General features: G+C 36.3%; 2 protein-coding genes across 3 annotated transcripts in view; one reads left to right on the top strand and one right to left on the bottom strand.

Annotated features, from left to right (window-relative positions):
* The first annotated feature begins 2,007 nt into the window (after window positions 1-2,007).
* On the top strand, window positions 2,008-9,800 carry LOC127428217 (olfactomedin-like protein 3A). 2 transcript variants are annotated; one of them, XM_051676415.1, is made up of 5 exons: window positions 2,008-2,032; window positions 2,172-2,296; window positions 2,580-2,880; window positions 5,078-5,363; window positions 8,707-9,800. In XM_051676415.1, the coding sequence occupies exons 3-5, from the start codon at window positions 2,779-2,781 to the stop codon at window positions 9,483-9,485; spliced, it is 1,167 nt and encodes a 388-aa protein (XP_051532375.1). In that variant the 5' UTR covers window positions 2,008-2,032; window positions 2,172-2,296; window positions 2,580-2,778; the 3' UTR covers window positions 9,486-9,800. The 2 variants fall into 2 exon arrangements, with proteins under 2 accessions (XP_051532375.1, XP_051532374.1); XM_051676414.1 differs by having other exon boundaries at window positions 2,172-2,880.
* Window positions 9,801-9,994: 194 nt separating this feature from the next.
* The window catches only part of LOC127428224 (synaptotagmin-6-like), a 46,780-nt gene continuing 32,222 nt past the window's right edge, over window positions 9,995-24,552 (bottom strand). The window contains exons 2-7 of the mRNA XM_051676423.1: window positions 18,905-19,280; window positions 17,624-18,200; window positions 12,183-12,303; window positions 11,810-11,981; window positions 11,531-11,681; window positions 9,995-11,357 (exon numbers count right to left, since the gene is read on the bottom strand). Coding sequence (XP_051532383.1) covers window positions 11,286-11,357; window positions 11,531-11,681; window positions 11,810-11,981; window positions 12,183-12,303; window positions 17,624-18,200; window positions 18,905-19,280 — 1,469 coding nt within the window. The 3' untranslated portion in view covers window positions 9,995-11,285. The remainder of the gene's footprint in view (window positions 11,358-11,530; window positions 11,682-11,809; window positions 11,982-12,182; window positions 12,304-17,623; window positions 18,201-18,904; window positions 19,281-24,552) is intronic.

Below are 24,552 nucleotides of genomic sequence, written 5' to 3' on the forward strand. Positions count from 1 at the left end.
AGTAGCACAAGGATAACTATGTGACCTCTCTGTGTAAATGCAATTGTATTGCAAATTCATGGGCATTTTTAGTAATGCAATGAAGCTTGGTATCTTACAATTTTTCTCATTCACTTTGGCTAATTTTTTTAAACAGTCTTAACATTCTCTAAACTGTAAGTGCAATTGTCACAACTGTTTTATGGGACATCACAACTCTATTGCATGTCTGCTAAATGTAGTAACTCACCCAAAACATTTCATTCATGCTTCAAAACCTAGTTATTGTGTCAGTAAATTGGCCAATGCCACCAAAACGAAAAGTGTTTTTGTCATCGTGTGAGCCGAACTGGTCAAATAGTTTAGATGTTTTTTCACCATGGCAGTCATGTCATATTACATACAAATTACATTTTTGTTCTACTTTTTTGTTGACACTGACTGCTTACTGTACTATACAAGAATGTCAGTTTTGTCTAGCTGAATGCTATTGTGTTTCACTCTGAGCTTTTTAGAAACCGATTTCAACAGTAGATAAAAGTTTACTGGGAAACATCAATATTGTACAATACTGTACACAGAAATAGGATATGCACAGTAAATTGTATACAGTAAATTTATTTTTGTAGCAATGTATTACATGTAAACAGAAAATTCACATTTGCATGTCCATTTTTACACATTTCTTACATGGAAAGTCATATATAGTGAACAGAACATTGCCATAACATGACATCCATGCAAAAAAAAAAAAAAAAAAAAAAATGGCAACAATGAAAAAACATGTGGTAGTTCTGTAAAAAACAATAAATTGTACCTCCTCACAGTATGTATCACTACAAGTTCCCATCTTCTTGGTGGAAATCCTGTCGATCTTGTTGGTCTGGCCAGAGATTTAGCAGACATCACAAACATTCCATGTCATAGATATTTATGCAATATACATGTACTGTGTGTCTGACAGATTTTGATAATTTAATGGATCATTTTGCATGTGATGGCTCACACGATGAAAGAATGTTTAGAAGTTGTGAAGAGTATGACAATTTCACTGAGAATCAACTCATCATTTTGATCAGCAAGCCATGTGCATTTAGTTATTGTGCAAATCGTAGACAATTGTACTTACTCTTTTGCACACATGTGCCAAAATACGTGCAATTAGCTTAAATGAATTAGAAATTCAAATCTGGTGTGAACAAGGAACTAATTGTTCAGAGATTTGAACTTATTGTTTTGAAAAAAATAATAAAAAATTCTCATCCGAGAACTGAGCCAAAGCGATTGAGGAAAAACTGTAATCCAGAAGAACTATGCGTGAGTGCTTAATTTGTCCTTACCACCCCATAAATTATTTTCTAAATTCGTCCTTGAAAATCTGACAAAAAACAAAGCAAAAATGAAAGACTGTGTACATAACGTCTTTTATGAGGGAGTGAACTACAGTCACACGAAGCATTCAGCATTTATGTTACATTGCTCATTGGTAAAGGAAATCAATAAATCAGTCAATCATTAAATTGATAACTACTTGCAATTTGAATGCCAAGAAACTAGTTTTTATAGTAATGTGGCCTAATTGATACCTAAAAAAGCAATGAAGAGTTTAAGTGCACTTTAACAACACATAGGTGTTTTACTTAGGGCAGAAAATAACAGGTAATATCTAATAGCCAATCATTTTCTTTTCTGTCCTAAAACAGGAAGATACAAGTAAACTCTCACTCTAAGTGCACAATTCTGAATGCTTTTGCAGTGGTATTACACTGTAGTGCCTCCTAGTGGATACAATATTCCAGTTCTTTACACAAGAGCACATATGAACAATCTCAAACTCATGCCAACCTCTCAGTCAGGTGAGATAATTGTTTTGGATATAGCAACATTCCAATTTAAACTAATGAATATTGCATAATCATTGTATTTTAAAGTCTTTAAGGTCTTTAAGGTCTAATGATAATAGGTTAACACCTTCTATACTTTCTCATCTTCATTTCAGAGCTAGTGAGCATTTCCTCTCACATTTAAAGGCATTATTTACCAAATCCATGAGGTTAGCATTTACCACAGTTTCACTACATAGAGTTACATAAAGTAGCATACTTCAGCCATAACAGAGCATATCTATTGTAGAATTCCCACACATTGACTGATCATTGTGAATGGTAATATGAATTTCATTCACCCCACAGCCAAAGCACTCCATTTGTTTCTTCACTAGACTGAAAAATTACTAAGTGTTGGGAATCTGCCTAAAGTTATGCAACAGAATGAATGTGAGCCATGCTGTACTCCAAAGAAAATAAAGATGGAAAGGGTAAGGACGTCAGTAAATTCTGTCTTTACTGTCTGAGTAGTCTGTTAAGTCATTTCTATGCCTTTCAAACAAGATTTATTCTGCATTTGACCTATTACCTATTTAACTTCAGTGAATACATTATTATTACCACTGTTTATTGTAAAAAGTTAAGTAAACTGAACTGTGTGTTGGCTGTTATAAACTTTAAGCATGTTTGAGGTAAATTAGACATGTGTGAGGTAGCTTGATAACTAAATATCAATAATGAATACTCTCTTGTGTTTAACTATTGGTCACTGAGTTAACCTAGAAAAGAAGATGTAGGTAATCCGGCTCTCTGGTGACAAGAAAGCAAAGAGCCGCTCCAGATGTGTTAGGCTCCTCCTCTCGCTCCTCTCTTTCTCAAAACATTCCAGCCAAGTTCTGTACGAGGACTTTTCAACACTGTCTGTCACACATTCACTTTCACTGTTTCCAAGCAAACTCCTCTGGTCTTTAAGATGAGAGCCCTCCAGCTCCTTGTCCTTGTTTTCTCTGGCCTTGTAGGGGCACAGCAGCAGGCACTTATGGACTACTTGGAGAGAAGACTTCTTGCCATCGAGGTAAGAATAACCATGCTCTCCCAGCCAGACCCTGGCCTCCAGACACAGGCTTGCAGGAATCTGGAGACATTTGAAAAGAGTAGAGCTAAAAAAAAAAAGTGTTTCTAAAAACATTTAAAGACCTTCTGAAATGGGAAGGTAATGCATTTTTACAATAGCTATTGGTGACTTAAAGGGACAGTTTGGCGAAAAATTTAAATTCTGTCATCGCTTACATTCTTCTGTGGAACAAAAAGGAGATGTTAAGCAGAATATTAGGGTCTGAGAGCCTCAACATTCTTAAATATTTCTCTTTGTAGGCATATGGGTTTGGAACGATATGAGAGTGAGTAAATAATGATTTTCCTTTTTGGATGAACTAGCCTTTTAATACATAGCAGTCAAAAGCATTCATTAGATATATATTAACCTCTTTGGGATGTTCAATATGGGTCTGCAAGTACATAGCAAAGCTGGTAGTTCGTGTTCATGACAAAATATTAACAAAATACGGACACACACAAACACACACACACACACACACACACGGACACATGGTCTCCCTTCTGTTCTCCATTGCCCTTACACTCCACTCCCACTGCCAGGATTCCTTCTCCCAGGGTTTGAGTCAGTCTCATCTATGTCTTGGATTCGGCCAGATGAAAAACCTTTTCTGTTTCTAATTTTTTTGTGCTGACTCGGCACTTACAGTTTTTCATAGGCAAGTCATTTCATGTAATCATGCTAAAACACACTTTTCTTATTCTACTTTCCTTCCACTGGAAAGTGAGTCACAACTTAGAAAACAGACACTTGCTGCCAAAGGTTTATCCATCTGCAGCGAAATGATGCTGTTTCAATGCCAAAGTGCTGATGAATTCTTGCAGCTGTTAAGGGAGGGTTTATCTTTGAATAATTTAGACTCTTGAGGCTGCCTGACTCAGTATTTAGTGTGCACAAGTTTATGGTTAAATATGTATGACTGTCTGTCTATATAACATGCATGTAAAGAAAAAACAAGCTGAACTGATGTCTATATGATCTAACGTGTCAGCAGTTAAAGGGATAGTTCACCCAAAATGAGATAAGATGAGTGGGTTGATGATCTCAGATGCCGAGGCAACTGGGATTTGTCCTCTGCCACCCAGACTGAGGCAAATCACTACGTGACCACGAGGACTTAAAAGCACATTGGGAATTGGGCATTCCAAATTGGGAGAAAAAGGGGAAAATAAATAATAATAAATAAATAAATATTTCAGCTCTGTTGGTCCTCACAATGCAAGTGAATGGTGACCAGAACTCAGAAGGTCCAAAAATGGCCTCAAGTGGTTAAATCCATATCTTCAGAAGCAATATGATAGGTGTGGGTGAGAAACAGATCAATATTATAGTCCTTTTTTTTTTTTTACTGAAAAGCTACACTTTCAAAAATCATTCACTTCAACATTCTGGTGTGGAAGTGATTTTCATATTCAGTCACCTACTGGTTGGGTCTGGTCAAAGATGGAGATTTATAGTAAAAAGGACTTTAATATTGATCTGTTTCTCACCCACACCTATCATATCACTTTTGAAGATATGAAATTAACCACTGGAGGGATATGGATTACATTTTATGCTGCCTTTATGTCCTTTTTTGAACTTCTGAGTTCTGGTCACCATTCACTTGCATTGTGTGGAGCAACAGAGCTGAGATATTCTTAAAAAAAAAATTTTATTCTACAGAAGAAAGAAAGTCATACACATCAGGGATTGCATTTATTTTTGGGCAACTCTATTCCTTTAAAGGAATAGTAAAATGAATGGAAATTCTGCCATTATTTACTCACAATCATGTCGTTCCAAACCCGTATGAGTTTCTTTCTTCTGTGGAACACAAAAGCAAATGTAATGAATGACCTGTTGGCTAAATTTAAGACAATGGCATTACATAGATACTCACTTTAATGCTTAATAAAGCAATAAAAGAAGTCCATGTGACTTGTGCATAATATAAAATCAGTTTGTATGACTAACAGACTGTAATTTAAGTCATAATTTACTCAATACAAATCAAATCAAATCATTAATATAGTCAGTAAACAAAAAGAAAGAAAGTCATACGGGTTTGGAACAACATGATGGCGAGTAAATAATGACAAAATCTTTGCATGCCTAATCATATCACTTTACTGAGTCTCTTGAGATTTGTTTTTGTTTATTTCTCCACTGGCAGGACCGCATCTCCTTGTGGCATGAGCAGACAAGCCGCTACGCCTCTGAGCTGCGCGAGTTCAAGCAGCAGATGGTGGCACAGCTAGAGGGCCTGGGCAAGAGCAGGGAGGCGCTGCAGAGCGAGCTGGACACAGTGGGCACGCGTGTAGATCGCGTGGAGAGAGAGATGGACTACCTCGAAACACAGAATGGTGCACAACCTTGCGTGGACGTGGATGACAAGCTGGTGGAGCAGCAGGTGATGGTTGTCAAAGAGAGGAACAAAGCCAAGTACGCCAAGCTCACAGGTAAAGAGCTGCTTTAAGCAAAATTCCACATGGTTGGATACTAATGTTTGTCTTTAATGCAGCATTATGGCACGAGCAATTGCTACACTATATAGATTCAGGTTTAAAATGCTCTTAAATGTATAATTCAGCCAAAAATAAAAATTCTATCATCATTTACTCAACCTCATGTTGCTCCAAACCCATTTGACTTTCTTTCTTCTGTGGAACACAAAATGAATTAGGCAGAATGACAGACTCACTCACCATTCACTATTATTGTATGGAAAAATATGCTTTGTAAGTGAATGGTGACTGACATTAACATATTGCCTAACATCTTTTTTTGTGTTCCACATCATCCACACCAAGGCAGACATTTTTTCAGCAAATTCACTCCCAAACAATAGGTGGCGCTTAACGAAAATCACAAGACTACTTAAAATAAATAACATTGAATAAAAAGTCACCATTAGTTATGGCAATTCCTTGCTACATTAACTAATTCCTCTCTGCATTTTTGTAGCTACTGTGATGTTTACCAAATAATTCCATACAGTACCAAAGACAAGAGCAGTTCTATATCCTTAGGTGTTAAGTTAGGTGTTAAATATCGGTTTCCTAAGTAACTTTTGCTGCATTGGCGCCACCAACACATTAGATCATGCAGCTGCAGCGACTCAGGACAAGTAACTAAAAGCACTTACCACACTGATCGGTCAGTTTTCTTCGCAATCCAAAGAAAACAAATCTGATTGCTCCCTGTAAAAAAAACTTTGGAATGTTGGCAGACCCAGTTTGAATAATGTCATTGGAATCCATTGTTCCACTTCAAACAACAAACATTCGCTTTAAGGGTGCACTCAGTAACTGTTCTTGGACTAACAGTGACACCTAGCAGCATGGATGCAGGTCATTTTCAGATGCCTTTGTAGAAATTCACTATTCACAGCCAGCCATAATTAATTTAATCTAAGAGTGAAAGTGTCCAAGAACAGGGCAGTTATTGAGATTAAGCGAGTAGTATTTGGCTGGTCATGCGATCCTAAAATGGCAGCCCCCATGAGGGGACCCTCTCTATGCAGAATAAAACAGGTTAATACTTTCTATGAAGCCCAGATTTATAATGCATTGTAAAGGCATTATACATGCATTATACTGCATTCATAATGTCTCATAATGCACCTTGTAATAAGTTATAACTTCTCATAGATAATTATAACTACTGTTATTATAATACATTATATGACTTCCCCTATTCATAGTTATACTTAAGAGTATAATCCACTTTTTCAACATCCAATTTTAACGCAGCAGAAGCTAATAAAGTTTATCGTATAAATGCTGTCATGCAAAAGCAGCATTGTGTAAACAGTCAAAAGGCTTTATGACATGATCATATTAGAAGTGGTCTTTGCCTGCTTTAAGGAATGTTACAAAAGCAATATGTTCTTATAAACAGACACAACATAAACTTGTAACATGTGTTACATAAACTTTTTAACAACACATGACAAGTCAAACTTATACAGTGGAAGTTATTCAGAAAATAAGTTTCTAAATAAGATGCACAAACATTAAAGTTTATTGAATAGAGTCCAGTATAGAATCAGTTTAATTAATTTTATTTTATTGGGTTTGTTTACACCCTAGAAGATTGGCTACATGTGTGATCAACATACATATTTTTTATACCTTTATTTTAACCTTGTTTTTTTCGTAATATCTCAAAATTTACATTGAATGTGTGTTATTTTGTATTTTGTGCATGTGTAATGTATATAATTTCCAGCATGAGTTGTATTGTCTTATAACCACTTAAAAATATCTTATGGATGTTTATAAGAAGACAATGCTTTTGTCACTTCACCTAAACACACCTATTATATATATTACAATTATATATAATACATCATAACTTCTGCAAATTAAATTGGATGTTGCTGGTGTTATAATGCACTATACTCTAAGGTATAACTATGAATAGGAAAGCATTATAATGTATTATAATTGTGGTTACAATTCTTTATAAGAAGTTATAACATATTATAAGGTGTAATTTGAGACATTACTAATGCATTATAATGCCTTTACAATGCAGTATAAATATGGGTTTCATAGAAATTGTTACCTAAAACAGCTTTTTTAAGGTTACTATGAGTGGAGTCTTCATCTCATGTGAGTGCTCATGATTTTATACATAGCCTATGTTTCAAAATTGCAATTAATTTCTTTAGGAGTAAAACTTTTTAACGAGGAAAAAAATGAATGAATACACCTTTAAAATGTGTAGAAAGTTGTCCAGACCTTGTGCTGTTTCTGGCTATGTGCGGCACCTGCCACTCTGCATATCCTTATGAATAGTCCCAGCATTAAAATGAACGTCCTATTATAATGAAGGGTTTGCAAAGAAGCTGTAATTGAAGGATGGGGGCAGTTAAAACCAAATTGGAACCGACAGCAAACGTACAGCTTGCAGAAAAATTTTGTTGCTCAATTCACATGCAAAGAGGATATTTACATAGAAGTCTTAAAGGCACAAAAAAAAATAAATAAAAAAACAGCCAGTTCTGTGTATGGAGGGGCTGGAAAATAAAAGGTGAAAAACAGACAAAAAAAAAAAAAAAAAAAAAAAGGTGGTAAGAGGCATATAACAATATTTGAAAGACGAGGAAGACAAGGAAGCAAATTCAATCACTCAAGCTCCGAGCTATTAGAACCTGACAGAGTATTACACATAATGCATTAAATAGAGGTCTAATCTTTCTGAAGTTCTCGTTTAGAAAAGCACTTAGAGGTACTAAATAAAATGTATTATTATTTCATCTTTTAGAGAGACGGTAATTATACTGCTGGAGGACAAATCCGGATGCTTTCCGCATAATGCCTCTACACTTCAGCAGGCTTTTCATAGTACATAGCCACCCGTCTGATTAACTTAGACTGTCATTAGTGTGCTGTGCATTCCCATTAGGGTTTATTGTTAAATCGGGCTTTAGTAGCAGGCATATAGTAAGTAATAATACGATGAAATGCTTGATAAACTTAGTAACTGAACAGAAAAAAACATGCAATAATGTTCTAATTACAAACAAGAGACAGACTGTCAAGGCAGTGAGATTAAATATTCAATGATTAATATAATAACATGGTATATGTAATTGAAGGGAAAAGCTATGTGCCACTAGTGTGTTTTGGTGACGTGTGGAATGTTTTTTGATGTTAAAATATTTTCTCCTATCTCAGCTTGAAACGCAGAGACAGATTCAGAATATTGCTTTTTTCCCCCAACCAACTAGATACACTTTAATTGACTATTGACACTTTTCTCTCATATTTTTGTTTTGCACTCTGCTGTGTTTAGACTGTAGTGACATGATCTCCAGCATCAAAGCCATGAAGATCCTCAAACGAGTTGGGGGCACGAAGGGGATGTGGACCAAAGACATGGGAAGTGCCAATGGGAAGGTCTACATCTTAAATGGGACAGATGATAATACCCTTTATGAGTTTGGTACAGTCCGTGAATTTACTTCCTCACAGGGTACATCAGGGGCCACTACCATCCAGCTTCCCTCCTCCTGGCGTGGTATGGGCCACGCTGTCTACAAAAACCATTTGTACTATGTGAAGAAGGGTGAGGGACTAATGAAGTTTGATCTTCAGAAGAGCATAGTCGTGGACAGTGCTGTGTTTCCAGCTAAAAACCACCTCCCCGTTTATAGCCTGAATCCAGAGACTGTCATTGATCTAGCAGTGGATGAAGAAGGTCTTTGGGCCATCTATGCCACTCAGGAGAATGAAAGGCACATCTCTCTTGCAAAGATAGACCCCAAAACGCTTGACATCGAACAGATGTGGGACACCCCTTGTGTGAGGGAGGACGCAGAGGCGGCGTTTGTGATCTGCGGTACCGTCTATGTGGTCTACAACTCTAAACTACCCAGCCGCTCCCGAATTCAGTGCGTCTTTGATGTCAGTGATATGGTCACAAATGACGACGCTCCACATGTGTACTTTCCCAAGAGATACGGCACTCATTCCAGCCTGAAATATAGCCCCGTGGAGCAGCTGCTTTACGCCTGGGATGATGGCTATCAAATCCTCTACAAACTCCAAATGAAAAAGAAGCTGGAGGTGTAGAACATGTACTAAAGACTGAAGAGAGCTACAGAGGATATGCCTGTGTATTGGCTTGCTTTATATTATACAACCTGGCCTAAACATACTGAGTCACACGTCAATACGTTTTAAGCTTTGTAGTTACAGAGAGTAAAAACAAAGCACAACATAAGATTGATTGGACACACATGTATGGTAGGTTGTTTAGTAGAAATCAATGTACAGGGCTCTAAAAAGACCTTATGTTCGTAACTTAGTTTGCCTGGTGCAGAGCTATTAAAATGATTTGATATCTTATGCGACATGAAATGTGCAGTTATTAAATAAAATGTTCAACATTAATTTAAAAAACACTTGTTATTTCTCATTTGTGAACAAAACTGTATTGATCTGTGGTTATTGTTGTTTTAAGTGCTTTTTCTGTTTACAAAATCGGTTAGATAAGCAGGCTAGTTTTTTCATACAATAAGCTTACATATTACCATAGCAACCAATTAACATGGAATCATCATGAACAACAAAACAGCAGATAGAGGCAAGAACTTTAATCGCACCTTTCAAGTACAAGGGGATGTTATGAAATAATAACTGTACATTACAAATACAAATTGTCGATATAAAAGTGGAAAGACGCTCTTCAGCACTGATTCAGACCTTTCATACAAAAACAACAATCCCAGTGATTATTGTTACAATGGGTTCCAGCCAGGCCAAACCAACAAAAAACTTCAAGTTATTTGAAGAGAGAACACCTTAAAGGTTACAGGAAAAATACAGAACAATGAACATTTGTCACAGTTGAGGTAAAATAAAAAATTGGTCTTTGTAAAACGGTAAAGGATAACATATTAATTTATCATATTAATGATATTTCAAGTCTTGTTGGCACACTAAGAGGTTTCTGACTCCTTTAGTTCTGTCATGCTCTCAACACAAACCTTAGTTTTCATAATGGTTTTACTTTGAAGGCTACAATTACTGCATGGTGAAATTATAACAATTTTACCTAGTTGCACATTATGGATCATGGAGGATAAAGCTGTGCATGACTGAATTTTATTGAGCCTAACTTGATCGGAGAAAATTATATAAAATTTAAAAATATTCATATAACAATCAGCAACTTTATTGTTTATACCAAAATTTGAAATCCAAACAAAAGAAAAGCCTCTACAATCTATACAGTTATGATGAGATATTTGAAGATGGGATATAAATGGCTCTTGGCATTTTTGGTGGTAGAACACATTCACTACTTCACAAACAAAAGGAAGATCAATGGAATTTCTTTGCTCTGTAAACAATATATAACAGTTCTGCTAATATACGTCAATAATGAGGACTTCACATATCTTTGTTAAAACTCTCTTTTCTAATTTTGCCTTAAAAATCTCTTAAAACATGTAAAGACAAAAAGAACTAGAAGTTTATAATAAACTTTATCTTCATTCTATAATAACGGCAATGAAAATATATTATACATCTACCAATGATACAATATTCAGTAACAAATACATTGTTACTTATACTGGTGTCCTTACTTAAAGTGTTAAAACCTCTGTGGGTTGTGGGTTTACCCAACGCATGAGAGCAACACTTCAATCTAAACACAAAAAAGCTAAAACGTGGCTAGGTTCAGTTGCATTCTATGAATGAACGGTTTGTACTTCATCCTCTTTCTCTTTCTGTTCCTTGATACAGTACATGTCCACACAGACATAAGTTGTGTCACACGTTGTCTAAGGACGTAACTGAATATCACCGTCACTTCCTGGGAAATCCTTGGCTTTTGTAAAGATGTAGGGAGGGACTCTCCCTCCCTTATGGACTGGAGGGGAGTCTGGGAGATGGACAAGACCCCTGACTGTCAAAGCTTGCAGTGCGAGTCTTCCACTAAAAAAGGACAGAAAAAAGACAGAAATATTTTATGCACGAGAACTGAAAATTAATTTTTGTGTTCCACGGAAGAAAGTAAGTCATAAAGGTCTGTAACAACTTAAGAGTGAGTGGATGATGACAGAATTTTCCTTTTTGGGAAAACTATGCTTGTAATACTAGAAATTCACCTCCTCTTCAGACTTCTTGGGCTCTACGAGTGGATGCCAATGAGCGATGGGTTTACGAGGGTAAGCGAGCATCTCATTCCAGTGGTCTCTGCCCAGACCTTCAGCATGGCACCCTACCCGACAGACTCCAATGATCTCATTATGTCCCACTCTACCCACCAGGAGAATGACATTTAAGAAGGCAAAAAAGATGCAACAGAAATATATTGAAGTAAATATATATCTATAAAAAATAGTTGAAATCACAGAAAAAAATAACAAAAATTGAATATTACGCACAGATCATAGTCCATGACTGATATGTGCAAGTTCACTTGATCCATATTCTCTGGAGGTATGTCAAAGATGATTGCCTCATTATATGCTGGGTTCAAAGTGTTCTTTTTTATGGACGTTTTCTTCTTTTTCAAGCGTCTTCCGTCACAAACCAGTGACACCTTTACGTACGGATCTGCAACAGAGCAGGGAGGTGTAACACCAATTTGTCAAGCTATGTTTTTTTCCTTGTTATGTCTGCACTGAATATGTTGAAAAAAATTACTTGTTATTCTTTTGTTAACAGTAAAAAATGTGACCTTCAAAATGGATAAACTGAGATGAAGCCAAGCAGACTAACGCAAGTAAGTAAAGACACTCAGAAAGGAAAGCATACCTGAATAACCAGTAATATCCATGGCTTTGAGGTTCCGGCATTTAATGACAGTAAGTGTGAGTCTCCCTGCAGTTGGCAAGTAGCAGAGAGAGAACATTACCTCGCCCAAATCCACACTCTCCTGTAAAGTCAAATAGATATACATATGTACATACCATTAACATGGTGCCAAATCACAATATTTACTAACAAAAATTTGTTTATCATTCAGTTTTTGTATTAACGGACATTCTGATGGTTCAGATTCTAACCACATAGGCCATGTACACACTACATCTACAGTTGTCACTCCTCTTCTAAGTACTAAATCCCATTCTGTATACACAGACTTTAGTTATTTAACAACCGTAAATTAAACACAGCACCTCTGTTGACAGCATTTTACTAAAAATTGCAGGATGATTATATGTCTCCGGTTACCATGTATTATCAATAATATTCTAATGGTCAAAAGTTTTCAAAGTTTCATGTTTACAGCTGCAAGATGCCAAAACGTAACTACTGTTATCACTATGTCAACCACTGAGAGTTCAGATGTGACTCCTGTATTCCATTCCCACATGGATCGATAATTTAGTGCAGGGGTTTTCAAACAGGGATTCAAGGACCCCAGGAGGCCACAAGGGGGTGCTATGTGGCCTTTGGAAAATTTAAAAGAAAGTGTAAAAAAAAGAAGAAAGATTCCTGAATTTGACATTATTAAAGTTTTATTCAGCTTTCTAAATACTGAAATTATGAGATTCATCACAATTTTTTTTTTTTTTGACAGCCATAGTTTTTAACAATAAGAAATAAAAACAAATCTACATATATTTTTGTGATTATAAAATATTTCTTGAAACTTCAGATTGCTCACTGGAGTTAGCAAGACCATATTCTCTAAAAAGCTTCTTTGGAACATTATTGTGAAAAGCACTATAGAAAAACATTAGAATTGAATCGAAAATGTTTCTCTTCAGGTTTATACATACTGTATAACATTAATAGTGAAAATTAAATGAAAAGAAAAAACTACACTGTAAAAAATATATTAATAATTTATTTTGGCTTTAGTACAATGACAAAATAAAAAATAAAAAACTAATTAATTTGGCTAACATGTTTCCTTTATAATATCACACCAACTATTTTTCTTACATAGTAAAAATGGCTCTTCTTACATGAAAATATAAAGCTACCTTATAAGGGGGGTACTTTGCCAAGGTTCTTCATATTTAGGGAATTCACTTCTGAATTTAAAGAAATGGTTAGCCAAAAAATTATTAGCAATAAAAATATCATTAGTCCTTGAGCCCCCTGTGAACAAGCTTCTCTATTAGCGCTCATGAACGCACAATGGACATCAAAAATTACTTAAATTCGGGTTGTTTCTCACCAAAACCTTTTGTATGCCTTCCGAAGACTTGGAATATGACACACGACTTGCATAGACTACTTTTTTGATACTTTTGGGTCCTTGTTTAAGCAAGTGAGGCATTATCCACCAGTCGTGTAGCCAGAAACAAAACTTTGGGTGTGCCAAGAAAAAACTGGGTGTGCAAGAACTACCATTAACAACCATTGAATCAATTTCTTCTTGGCTGTAATTTTTTTAAAGCTCTGTGTTATGTTTAAATGACTTAAAAATAAATTAAATGGAGTAGGTAGGCCTGTTAATATATCAAAATATGAGGCTTAATAATTCATCATTAAAAAATATGTTTTGGAATGATTCATCATTATTTTCCAAAATATGCTAAAGACACAACTATACTGTAAATAGTGGTGCAAATTGCACAGCACAGAAAATTTTACAAAAATAAAACAGGTTTTAATTATAGTTATTGGTTTAAAAACTTATTTGTGAATAAGAAATAAATCAGTAATGCATTGTGTTGAACAGAAGAATGCACAACTGTAAGACGATTCAAAACCTGTTTTGAACATTCTTTGTATTTATGGAGTACAGAGAGGTTTGGTTCATAATAAAAAAAGAACAATAATATGGTTACGTTAATTATTAAGCTAATATACATAAAGGATAATACCATGTCTGACATGATGCAAACAGACAGTAAGTAGACCGCTGATTATGCGCAACAGGTTTGCATATCATCAGGGGAATATTTATTGAACCAATAAAACGCGGTTAAAACGCAGGGTAGTATAGCCTAACTTTTCAAGCGTATTCTCCATATATTTCACAATATGCATAATATATCATAATTTGGGAAGAAAAGGACAACAATTAAATTATTTTGCTTGTATACACATGCAATTATGAATAATGAGGCATAAGTTAGAACTCAGTAGCATAAACTTTCTTAATTTAAGGTGTGCGCTTGTTTCCTCAGCGAGAGTGCGCATGTAATCTGAGACAGTCTCTGTAACTGGGTATTATTATAGTGATTATAATTGATTATTACATTTCATAATTGATGCATTGACATTTCAGCATAATAATAATGCATTTAACACCCCTACATACTATAATTAAGCATAAAAAAACCTGTCATTTCATTTAGGTGTGCAAGCTTATGTTTTGGGTGGCAGTTGCATGCTCTGGCACACCCGTGGCTACGCCACTGTTATCCACTGTTGTATCGTGAAGACATACGGGTTTGGAACAACATGAGAGTGAGTAAATTACGACAGAATTTGTATTTTTGGGTGAACCAAGTTCTATTTCTACTTGATCTAACTAGATCTAAAACAAATGTATTGGTATAACCTAATGTTATCAGTTTGATTCAGTCATATTAAATTATATTTTTGACTTGAATTAAAAAAGTGAATTTAGATTTTACCACATGAAACACATGTTTAGGGTGCCTGATAAAACTTTTTTTCAGTGTAAGACATTGCTTTGTTACTCCACTACACAGACAGCATAAAACAGAAGGCCTAGATGGCCTGCAATATTCATTAAAATATCTTCTTTTGTGTTCCGCATATTTGAACGACAGGTTTGGAACAACATCAGGGTGAGTAAATTATGACAAAATAATTTTTTTTTGCAGTTGTCACTCCCAAAATTTAGCAGTGTATAAATGCCCATATTGCTACTTGGTCGTTGCCTTTTAAGGAAAAAAGCCTTAGATCTGGAGATCAATTGATTGTGTCCTGAGCCAACTTCCAGAAACCTACAGAGAAGAGGGATCAATTAATTGACATGTTGGGACACTCATTTGCATATAAAACTTTTATGCATTCAGGAGAAATGTATTCAGTGCATCATACAACTTTTTATTTATTTCTCCCACATTTAACTCATTAAATCTTGAGATCTTTACATTGTTGACAGCTCAACTACTGTGTTCGGTGATCTCCAGCATCTAGTATAATTAATCATCTGTGCTCATATGCCTTATCTCAGCACTGTTTAGGTCATGGCTGAACACCTCTAAGACAACTGGGCAATTTCACGAGTCATTGAGTTAGACAGATTCATTGAATGGCAGTTGGCACGGCTGATGTGTCACTGATGTCATTAGCAGTAGACATCTATTGTTTTATTCACAGGTTATCTATGCAGTCCGGCTAATTTTACCATTATGTTATTGAGTCAAATCTACTAGCTGGATTACAAACCATTTCATTCCAATAACAGGAATTTGATTATGGACTTACTTCAGGGGCAAGTCCACCCAAAAATGGAAAATCATTTACTTACCCTAATGTTGTTCCAAACCGGTATGACTTTCTTGATGCCGTGGAACACCATTCTTAGTCACCATTCACTTTCATTGTATGGAAGAAAGATGCAGTGAAGGTGAATGGTGACTGAGGCTAACATTCTACCTAACATTTCTAACTTTTTTTTAGAACAACATGAGAATGAGTAATTTATGAAAGAATTTTATTTTTTGGGTGAATTATGCCTTCAATGCTACAGTGACCATAATGAGATCACTCTTTTTGAACTTTAAAAAGAATATGAATTGCAGAAGCTGTAAAGTCAGAGTAGTGATCTCACATGGTGCTATAGGCGAGACCAGACATGAGTCGCTCGGAAGCCTCAGAAAGCGGCGGGTGGAACAGAGAGCATGCACAACCCCATTAAACTACTGTGAATGAGCGATAGAGAATTGGAGTGCACATCTTAAGAGTTGTGCCCTGGAGAACATTGCCGCCTTAAAGTGACTTATGTGACTGCCTATATCGCCTATGCCAGGATCCTCCAATGACTAGAAGAGATGTAAAATGGAACTGAAAATACAAACTCACCAACATGTAGTAACTTGAACTCTAAGTCCTAATGCTACTTCATAAGAGGATGAGCAAAACATTGATATGATGTATAAGCTCCTTGGAAAAGCCTGATGATAAAGAGTCTAGCCTTATTGTGGAATTTCAAGGGGCACTGAGCAAATTCTTTCTATAAATATATTACTTAGATTACAGGAATATTCTGGGTTCAATACAAGTTAAGCTCAATCGACAGCATTTGTGGCATAATATTGATTACCACAAAAATTAATTTTGACATGTCCCTTCTTTTCTTTAAAAAAAGCACAAATCTGGGTTACAGTGAGGCACTTACAATAGAAGTAAATGGGGCCAATCCATAAACATTAAAATACTCACTGTTTTAAAAGTATAGCCACAAGAAATAAACAATATATGTGTTAACATGATGTTAGTGTTATAAAATCACTTATGAAGTTACAGCCAATTATATCAAACCATGACGATGTAATGTCAACAACCCCTAAAACCCTAAAATGACTGTAAAAATTAGGATTTAAACAACTTCACAACTGAAATAATACGCAGGTTTTAACAGAAGAATTAATAAGTGCTTGTATAAAATTATAAGCTTCAAATTTCTGCTTTTAAAACGTAAAAAAATCGGCCCCATTCACTTCCATTGTAAGTGCCTCACAGTGACCTCGACGAGTCGAAATACATTTTTGTGGTAATCAACAATATGCCACAATTGCTGTAGATTGAGCTTAACTTGTAATGAACCCTGAATATTCCTTTAACTACCCTGTCTTAAACAGAAACCAACAAAATTCTGCTTTGCACAAAAAGTATCTTTGAAAGGCTGCAAACCAAGGAAGATCTACACTCAAAAAGAATTTGGAATACATGCATCTTTTTTGTTGTTCTTTTTATATGTAGTAACTTTTGTAGATTTACAGTTAAGATTTAATATTGTCTTCTTCTTACCAAGGCAATAAATGAAGTTTATTGGCCTCTAATATGTTATAGATGTTACTATACTGTGCACATTTTCTCTTGTTTGGTAATTACAGCTTAGACAAATTACCGTATCTCACCCCACAGGACAAATAGACTATGGATCATCTAATTGTTCATTGTTTGTGTTTGCAGAGAAATACTCAATGGAAGTGGACTCCTAAATTAAAATACCAAATCATTAGGATCACATTAATGTGACAAATCACCAGTGGGGTCTTGACTCACTAAGTAATAAAAAGGATGAATTGTCTTACACTGGTGGCATATTGAATGTCTTTCCAGATGGATGTTTCTTGCGAGAGATCCGAAACTTCAAAAAGGTTATCTAGTATGACCTCTCCGATCATATCATGCCGTGAGAAGCGGTCAAAGTCAAACACACTCAAGTGAAGCTTTCTAGACCCCAGCTCCTCGTATGGGACCGGGAACTGGAAGGTCTCGTCAAATGTGGGGTTAAGTGTCTTGCGGTGCACACGCGTCTGGAATTTACGCTTACGGTCAGGCAGCAGATAGATCTTGACATAGGGATCTGAGCTGCCGCACAAATCTTTTGCAGGTAGGTCGAAAGCCTTGAGGATGGTAACAAGGAGAAGCTCTCCCTCATAATCATACTTAAGGGAGAAGTTGATCTTGCCACATGTTTTTGCTGTGCCATTCTTGGACGACTCATCTGCCTCCATTGTGCTCTGTTTGTAGAGTTCCGGTTGGATGCGTCCAAGAGAGGCAGCGGTGCAAGTGGGCTGGTCCTCCATATCCAAAAATTCACTTCCGCGGTCCAGACTGGTGACATGATGCATCTGTCTGGGAAGGTGTTTCTTGAAGGAACTATGCCTGGCAACATTGAGACACAATTTGGCAGCTGAATTATCCTGATATCATGCATTGGTTCTACCACAAAAGGTACACCAGGTGCTAATCTACATTTGAATAACAACCCGTGATCTAATGCAAATTGGTGGTGTATTTCAAAGGCTTGACAAAATAGAGTTCTAGTTATGCTGTAGGGTTCATAGAAAAATTAGAAACACTGGCACACTGCTAACCGTTCCAATTTATTGATGTTTCGACCCAAAAAGATGATAAGTCTGTTTGACCTGATGAAGACCCAATTTGGGTCAATAAAGTGTAACGGTTAGCAGTGTGCCAGCGTTTCTCATTTTCCTATGAACATTAACTTAACTGTGCACCTGCATTTTTTCTAGATGTGCATCTACTACTAAACTACTGTATACTGTAGGGTTCCAATACAATTCTCAACAAATACAGTATGCTTTTACTCAGCTTAACAATGCTTAACAAGTTTAAATGTAGCTCTACAGCATTAGGTTCCTACATCCTGACCTTCCTTGCAGCCTTTCAAAGCCAGAGACCTTCTTCAGGTCTAATTCTGTCTGACATTTACAAGATTTAAAGCATTCACATGATTACGAATGACTGGAACTAACCTCAGACTGCTCGGTATATATAGAGTAAACCGTGATGGCCTAAATGTCTTCAGACAAAAAAACATTTCATCATTCTTCCAGAACACTGACCTGTTAGAGGAGGCCGGTTCAGTTGTCTGCCGTGAGATACGTGTGCGTCTCAGCAGATGATCCTTCATGGACAGCTGCACGTCTGCAGGGATATCTGGCGACGTATGACTAATCTTCACTGCCGCCTCCAGAAAGTTCCCAGGATCTTTCAGCTTGTCTGCTGCCATGATGTCTCTGAGGGACGGATAGTAGTCACCGTGACCTTCTCTGAGTTGGTCTCTCTCTTGGCGGGTTGGAGCAAGGGCGGTGGCACTGGAGGAAAGAGCTTTGCTGTGCCTGGGCACCCAGCACAGCTTCCAGGTGGCGACACTGATGACACCCAGCAGGACCAAGCCACACACCACAAATACAAGCAGCAGGAGACTGAAAGAAATGTCTGGACAGAAGATGCAACATGGACAGAAGTGGACATGGTAAAAACGCTTTCAACAGACTAATAGGCAATTTATAGCACACCATTTGACAGTATGTCTCATTATTTCAATTAAACAGTTACAAAATGTTTTAAAATAGGTTCAAATTTCTGTATGTTGATCTTATTAGTGGTTATGAATAAAAAATATATATATAAAAAAAACAATACTGAAAGAAAGTAGAATATACAGTGGGGTCCGAAGGTGGGAGACCACATTGAAAATCTGGGATTTCTGACTGATTAATTCTTATGATTTTTCCATAACTTTCCCATAATTTTTCCAGTCGTTTAGATTACAGGATGAAAAATTAATAGCGATTACACAATTTCCAGCCAATTAAATATTTTAGAGCAGAGAATAACAAGAACATTTTACATTCACTATAGAAATTTCCATTACTTTTGGAGATTTAACCAATTTCCATGACTTTTTCAGGCACGGAAATCCTTTTTTTAATGTATATTTCCTGATATTTCCAAGTTGTCCATGAGCGTGGGAACCCTGTTTTAAAAGTTGAAATAAGCAGAAAGTATGTAGTATTTTAGTGTGATAATATGCTGCAGTATTTTAGCATGATTTTAGTGTCATAAATTGCTTGTTAACCTTACCTTACAAAGGAGTTAACATAGTAACCACCAAATAGAGCAGAATCTTAAAAGAATGTTCCGGGTTCAGCTTCTAGAAGCACACAAGATGCTCTTTGGAACATTCTCAAATCATGCTGGGATAACATGAACCATCAGATTTTGTACAAATCTCTGGTGTCTTTAAAGCAAAAGGGGACATACCAAATGACAATAAATTCTTGTACATTGTAATTTTTCAAATCAACATTTTACTTATATTTAATTACAAAAACGCAGACTAGAAGAATTAATTTTCACTAGTGGACTCAGACTTTTGGACCCCACTGTATATGATACCAAAGTACTATTTACTTTTCTTTGTAGGTATTACTTCATTGCAGTGCTTTTACACTATGCGACCATGTCTATTAGGAAGTACACAGGTCATCTTCAATCTTTACCACAACACTGCACTGCAGAGAAAATCAGCAAAAGCAAGCAGCTCTTTATAAAGCTGCCTTAAAAAGAGCAGCTTAAACTTCAAAGAGAGCCTGTAGAGGCACTGTTGATGGCTTAGCGTCCCTTGCATCATTACAAAAATGGATATGAGAAATCATCGGTTTGCCTTAACAGCATTTTGGGTCCAAATATAAAAGAGGTGCCTGTCTTTTGAGGAATGCTGTCTCTAGCTTTCAACTTATCTTTTGCTTTTGCCTGTGGTGTTGGTAATGTACTCATATACAACAAATGTCCTGATATTGCAATGGTTGCCACCCACTTCTTATAGAGATTCTGGTCAAGCACTATAGAGCACTATACCACAATTTGTTGCATAAATATTAATCATTGCACACTGAGAAGACAACCCACAACACAGTTGTAGAAATTATGATTAAGTGTGATGCACAGTCTTCCATGGCTATTTGCTTCTTAGTGACTGGGATTGGCTCTTATGCCTTCTAAATGGGCCTCTTAAACCCATCACTGGTGTGAATATCACTAAATCCTTAGGCCACCTAAACTTCTCAGCACCCTTAAACAGACTGTATTAGCTCTGAGGTGCACCTTACCTCCAGATGGAATAGCAAATGTGCTAAATGTAATTACAGTCCACTTCATACAAGCAGAGCAGGTCATTGGTCAACTTTCTGCAAGAGGAGACCCACAGAGGCTATATCAAAGAAACAGCCAGTGCTGCTCAGCAGCAACAATTATATATTTGAATAGATGAAAAAAACGAATGGAACATTTGGTTAGTAACCAAGAAAACAAACAGGGCCAGCAGCAATGTAAATTCAGATTTCACTCACACTCTCACAATAATTCGTTTCGCCTACTGGGGAGACTGTGGGAACACATAAACAACTTGACAAAATAATTAATGTGGCAATAAATGTGCAAAACTGGCCACTTGGGAGGCTTTGTGGAGAAAATGTGCTCATTTGTATTTATAAACATACAACATACACTAGCAGATTTAAATGTAATAATTCTTCACTTCTGCAGATGTGTCATTGTCATTTCTGATTTCTGTACACTCTTGTACAGTAAAACGAATGCAACAGAGACAATTATTTGAGTTTTGGGTTAGCTTATGGGCTCTCCTTTGTAATCTAGGTATTGGTACTTCTTACCATTAATTAGAAAAAACAGTAACAGAACCAAACACAGCCTTTCACTATCAGGCCTTAATTTAGGGTACCACATTTATTGTTTTGTATTTAAATGCACAAGTTCCATCAACACCAATTGAGGTAGTTCCGTAGTTGGTCTAAAGCAATATCTATTGTCTGTACCGTGCTCTGTCCAATTTAGCCCTTCATTTTGTCTGTGCTGTGTGAATGATGAGGTTGTTCAGAATTCTTTAGTGACTTTAGAAGGGTTTAACACTTTTTCTATTGGCAAAAAACATTTGTGGCATTAAATGTATAAATTTGAATACATTATCAGTGATCTTAAGTTCATAGGTGACCCGAGTTGGAACCTCAGCAGATCAGCAGACAAAAGCTGCATTAGACTCTCAGACAGCCAGACTCTGTTCTGCCGTAAATGAAATATTAATGGGTGTGATGCAAGGTTACACAACCATTACACTGTTTACGCTTTGACAACTTCACCTCTCACAAGCTGGAGTGCAATAACAAGAACAAGCGCATTGAATCTGACATGATCAAATCCGATCTGGGCCACTTTCATATGTGTAAATAAATCAGATATGTACAGTCTCTGATGTATTTTTCCAATGTATCTTTAGTGTGAACAGCCAGGTTGGATTTAATGTGACTTTTTTACATCAATCTAACTCGACATTCGCCATTTGGATGCTTGATTTACTGTGTATACAGGCCTGTTGAAACATTTAATTACAAGTAGTATCATTTTGAGTTAACAAATCCCCAAAAATAAAAGGCTTCAAGAATTGTGTTCACGTATTCATTTGGGTTACACTTAAATAGTAAAATATGTGCATAAAAATGTACTGGACAGAGGTAGGTATATGTAACATTACACACAAAACACTTTTTTAAATGTATTTTTTCAAACTGCATTAAAATGAATGTGCAAGCAAGTCAATGCAATAATTATAATTAACTCTTCTTATTTTATATGTAATGCCTTTTTTCCTGCTGCCCTCTGATTTTATGGTGTGTTTTGTTTGTAAGTAATATACTGTAGCAACATTAAGTAATTTACAACAACATAAGTGATAAACTACATTTAAATTGTCATTTATTTGTCAAAAAAAATGGATTTAAGTGGAAAATCTGATTTGGGCCACATCCACCTGCGGTGTGAACATATTCTTAGTGCAACATGCAAAAGGTAGGCACGCTTACATGAATGCAAATATTGGGTATTTTTCTACATTTCATTAGAAACAAATTTATCAATAAATATAGAGCAATTTAGCTTATAATTATGTTTAGATATGGAGATTTCAGTGTGTGTTTGTTGCTTTCCCAGATGAAGTTGAAACAAACCCAGTCTGGTGGAGCATTTCCTTTGACCAATAAATCTAATTAAGGCTTGTTTGGTGCCAGTGGCAGAGAGCAACCGATTTTTATATATTTTATATATTTTTTTCCTTCTCTTCAAGTGTCTTCAAATCTAACCTGGTATCCATAGAAACCTGTCCATTAGACATTTCCCACCCCCTATTTTAAGTTCACTACTTCAGAAAATAGGGGGTTTAGCACCACTGTTTATGGTGTTGCTGTCACAGCTACAAAATTGCAACCAAAGCTATAATTTTCATTAATCTGCCATGGTTTGTTGAGGTTATTCTCTCATGAACCTTTATATAATCATAAAAATAGTGCTGAACATGTTTATCCAATTAGTTCCAGTTCCAATGGCTTTGTGATATAATAGCAGTGGTGTTGCCGTCAAATACAGTTCTGTTATAGTTCTGAGACTGTGTCTGGATGTAAACATGAAATTATGCCAGGTACACTACTTGCTGTGTTGATCTCTGAAGTAGGGCTGAAACGATTAGTCGACGTAATCAACAACTTTGACAATAAAATATTGTTGACAAAAATTTTTGTTGTTGAAAAGTCGTTTGATCTCATTTAAAGATTTAAAGCTATGTAACTTTTTTTTTGTAAAAAAATAACAAAATGTTATTAATGAGAGAGTGCAACAAAAATCCATCTTCCAAACCATGTCTTTACCCAAATACACTTTGATAAACCTATAATAACGATATTATATTATAAATATTTTAGAGCTGTCGGGACTGATACATACATCATTCGCCCATCATATCCATACACAGAGAAAATAAGATCCGGCTTCTGTAGCGTGTGTCTGGGAGTAGCAGAAGATGAAAGTTTGTTGCCGCAACGAATGAGAAAAATTGACCATGGATCATTCAAAACGGCAAATCTCCAGAGAGCACTGCAGCTCGCGCCTAACTGAGGAGAAGGAGATGCACTCCAAACTTTCCAAACAGCTTCAAGTGATGTAGATCGCAAAGTATGAGGAAATAATACAAAAATACAAAATAACTAAATACAGAAGCACTCTCATAGTGAAATACAGCGGAGCCGGAGCTGCCGTTCCACTGAAGCAAAACTTGTATGTCAGAGCATCTTTAAAAGAAACACCTCGCCATTATATCTTTAATGCATCCTTTCAGTGGCAGATTTAGGCATGGGCGACATGCCCCCCCCACACGGTCAACAACTTTGGGGGCGTGTTGAAGCATGTTTCGCCCAGGGCACTGCTACTGCATCCTTTATTAAAGGTCAAATAATAAGGAAGCAGGTAATGTAAATAAGTATAAACTCCGAAACAGGCATTTCTCTGTGTGGTCAGCGCCGCTTCTATGAGTCGCGTGAAGTGACCTGATCTAAAGGGGAGAGATTGAAACTGCACCCTACTGATGTACACTATGGCACGGAGAAGCTCGTCCCTCGCACACGCTTGCTCCAGTTAGATTATAACGTGAGGACTCGCCACGAAGTGAATCATAATACATATGTGTTGCGGTGTATATCTAATTGTGAAGAAAATTGGCGATATGCAGCTCTATTAAGAAGAGTGAGTTTGTTTTTTGAGAGTTAAAAATGGATTGATGTGAACAAAAAGGTGAGAGGGTGGTCTTCGCCATTATCTACACTGCAACTAAATACTTTTTTGATTTGTTGTTGTTTTGGCTTGT

Source organism: Myxocyprinus asiaticus, chromosome 37, assembly GCF_019703515.2.
Source record: "Myxocyprinus asiaticus isolate MX2 ecotype Aquarium Trade chromosome 37, UBuf_Myxa_2, whole genome shotgun sequence".
Classification (NCBI taxonomy): domain Eukaryota; kingdom Metazoa; phylum Chordata; class Actinopteri; order Cypriniformes; family Catostomidae; genus Myxocyprinus; species Myxocyprinus asiaticus.

Bases quoted from the DNA above. Each gene is read 5' to 3' on its own strand.
- LOC127428217 (XM_051676414.1), top strand. From the start codon at position 2,779: ATGAGAGCCCTCCAGCTCCTTGTCCTTGTTTTCTCTGGCCTTGTAGGG. The intron at 2,881-5,077 runs GTAAGAATAACC...CTCCACTGGCAG, and splicing joins GAAGACTTCTTGCCATCGAG to GACCGCATCTCCTTGTGGCA. The intron at 5,364-8,706 runs GTAAAGAGCTGC...TGCTGTGTTTAG, and splicing joins CAAGTACGCCAAGCTCACAG to ACTGTAGTGACATGATCTCC.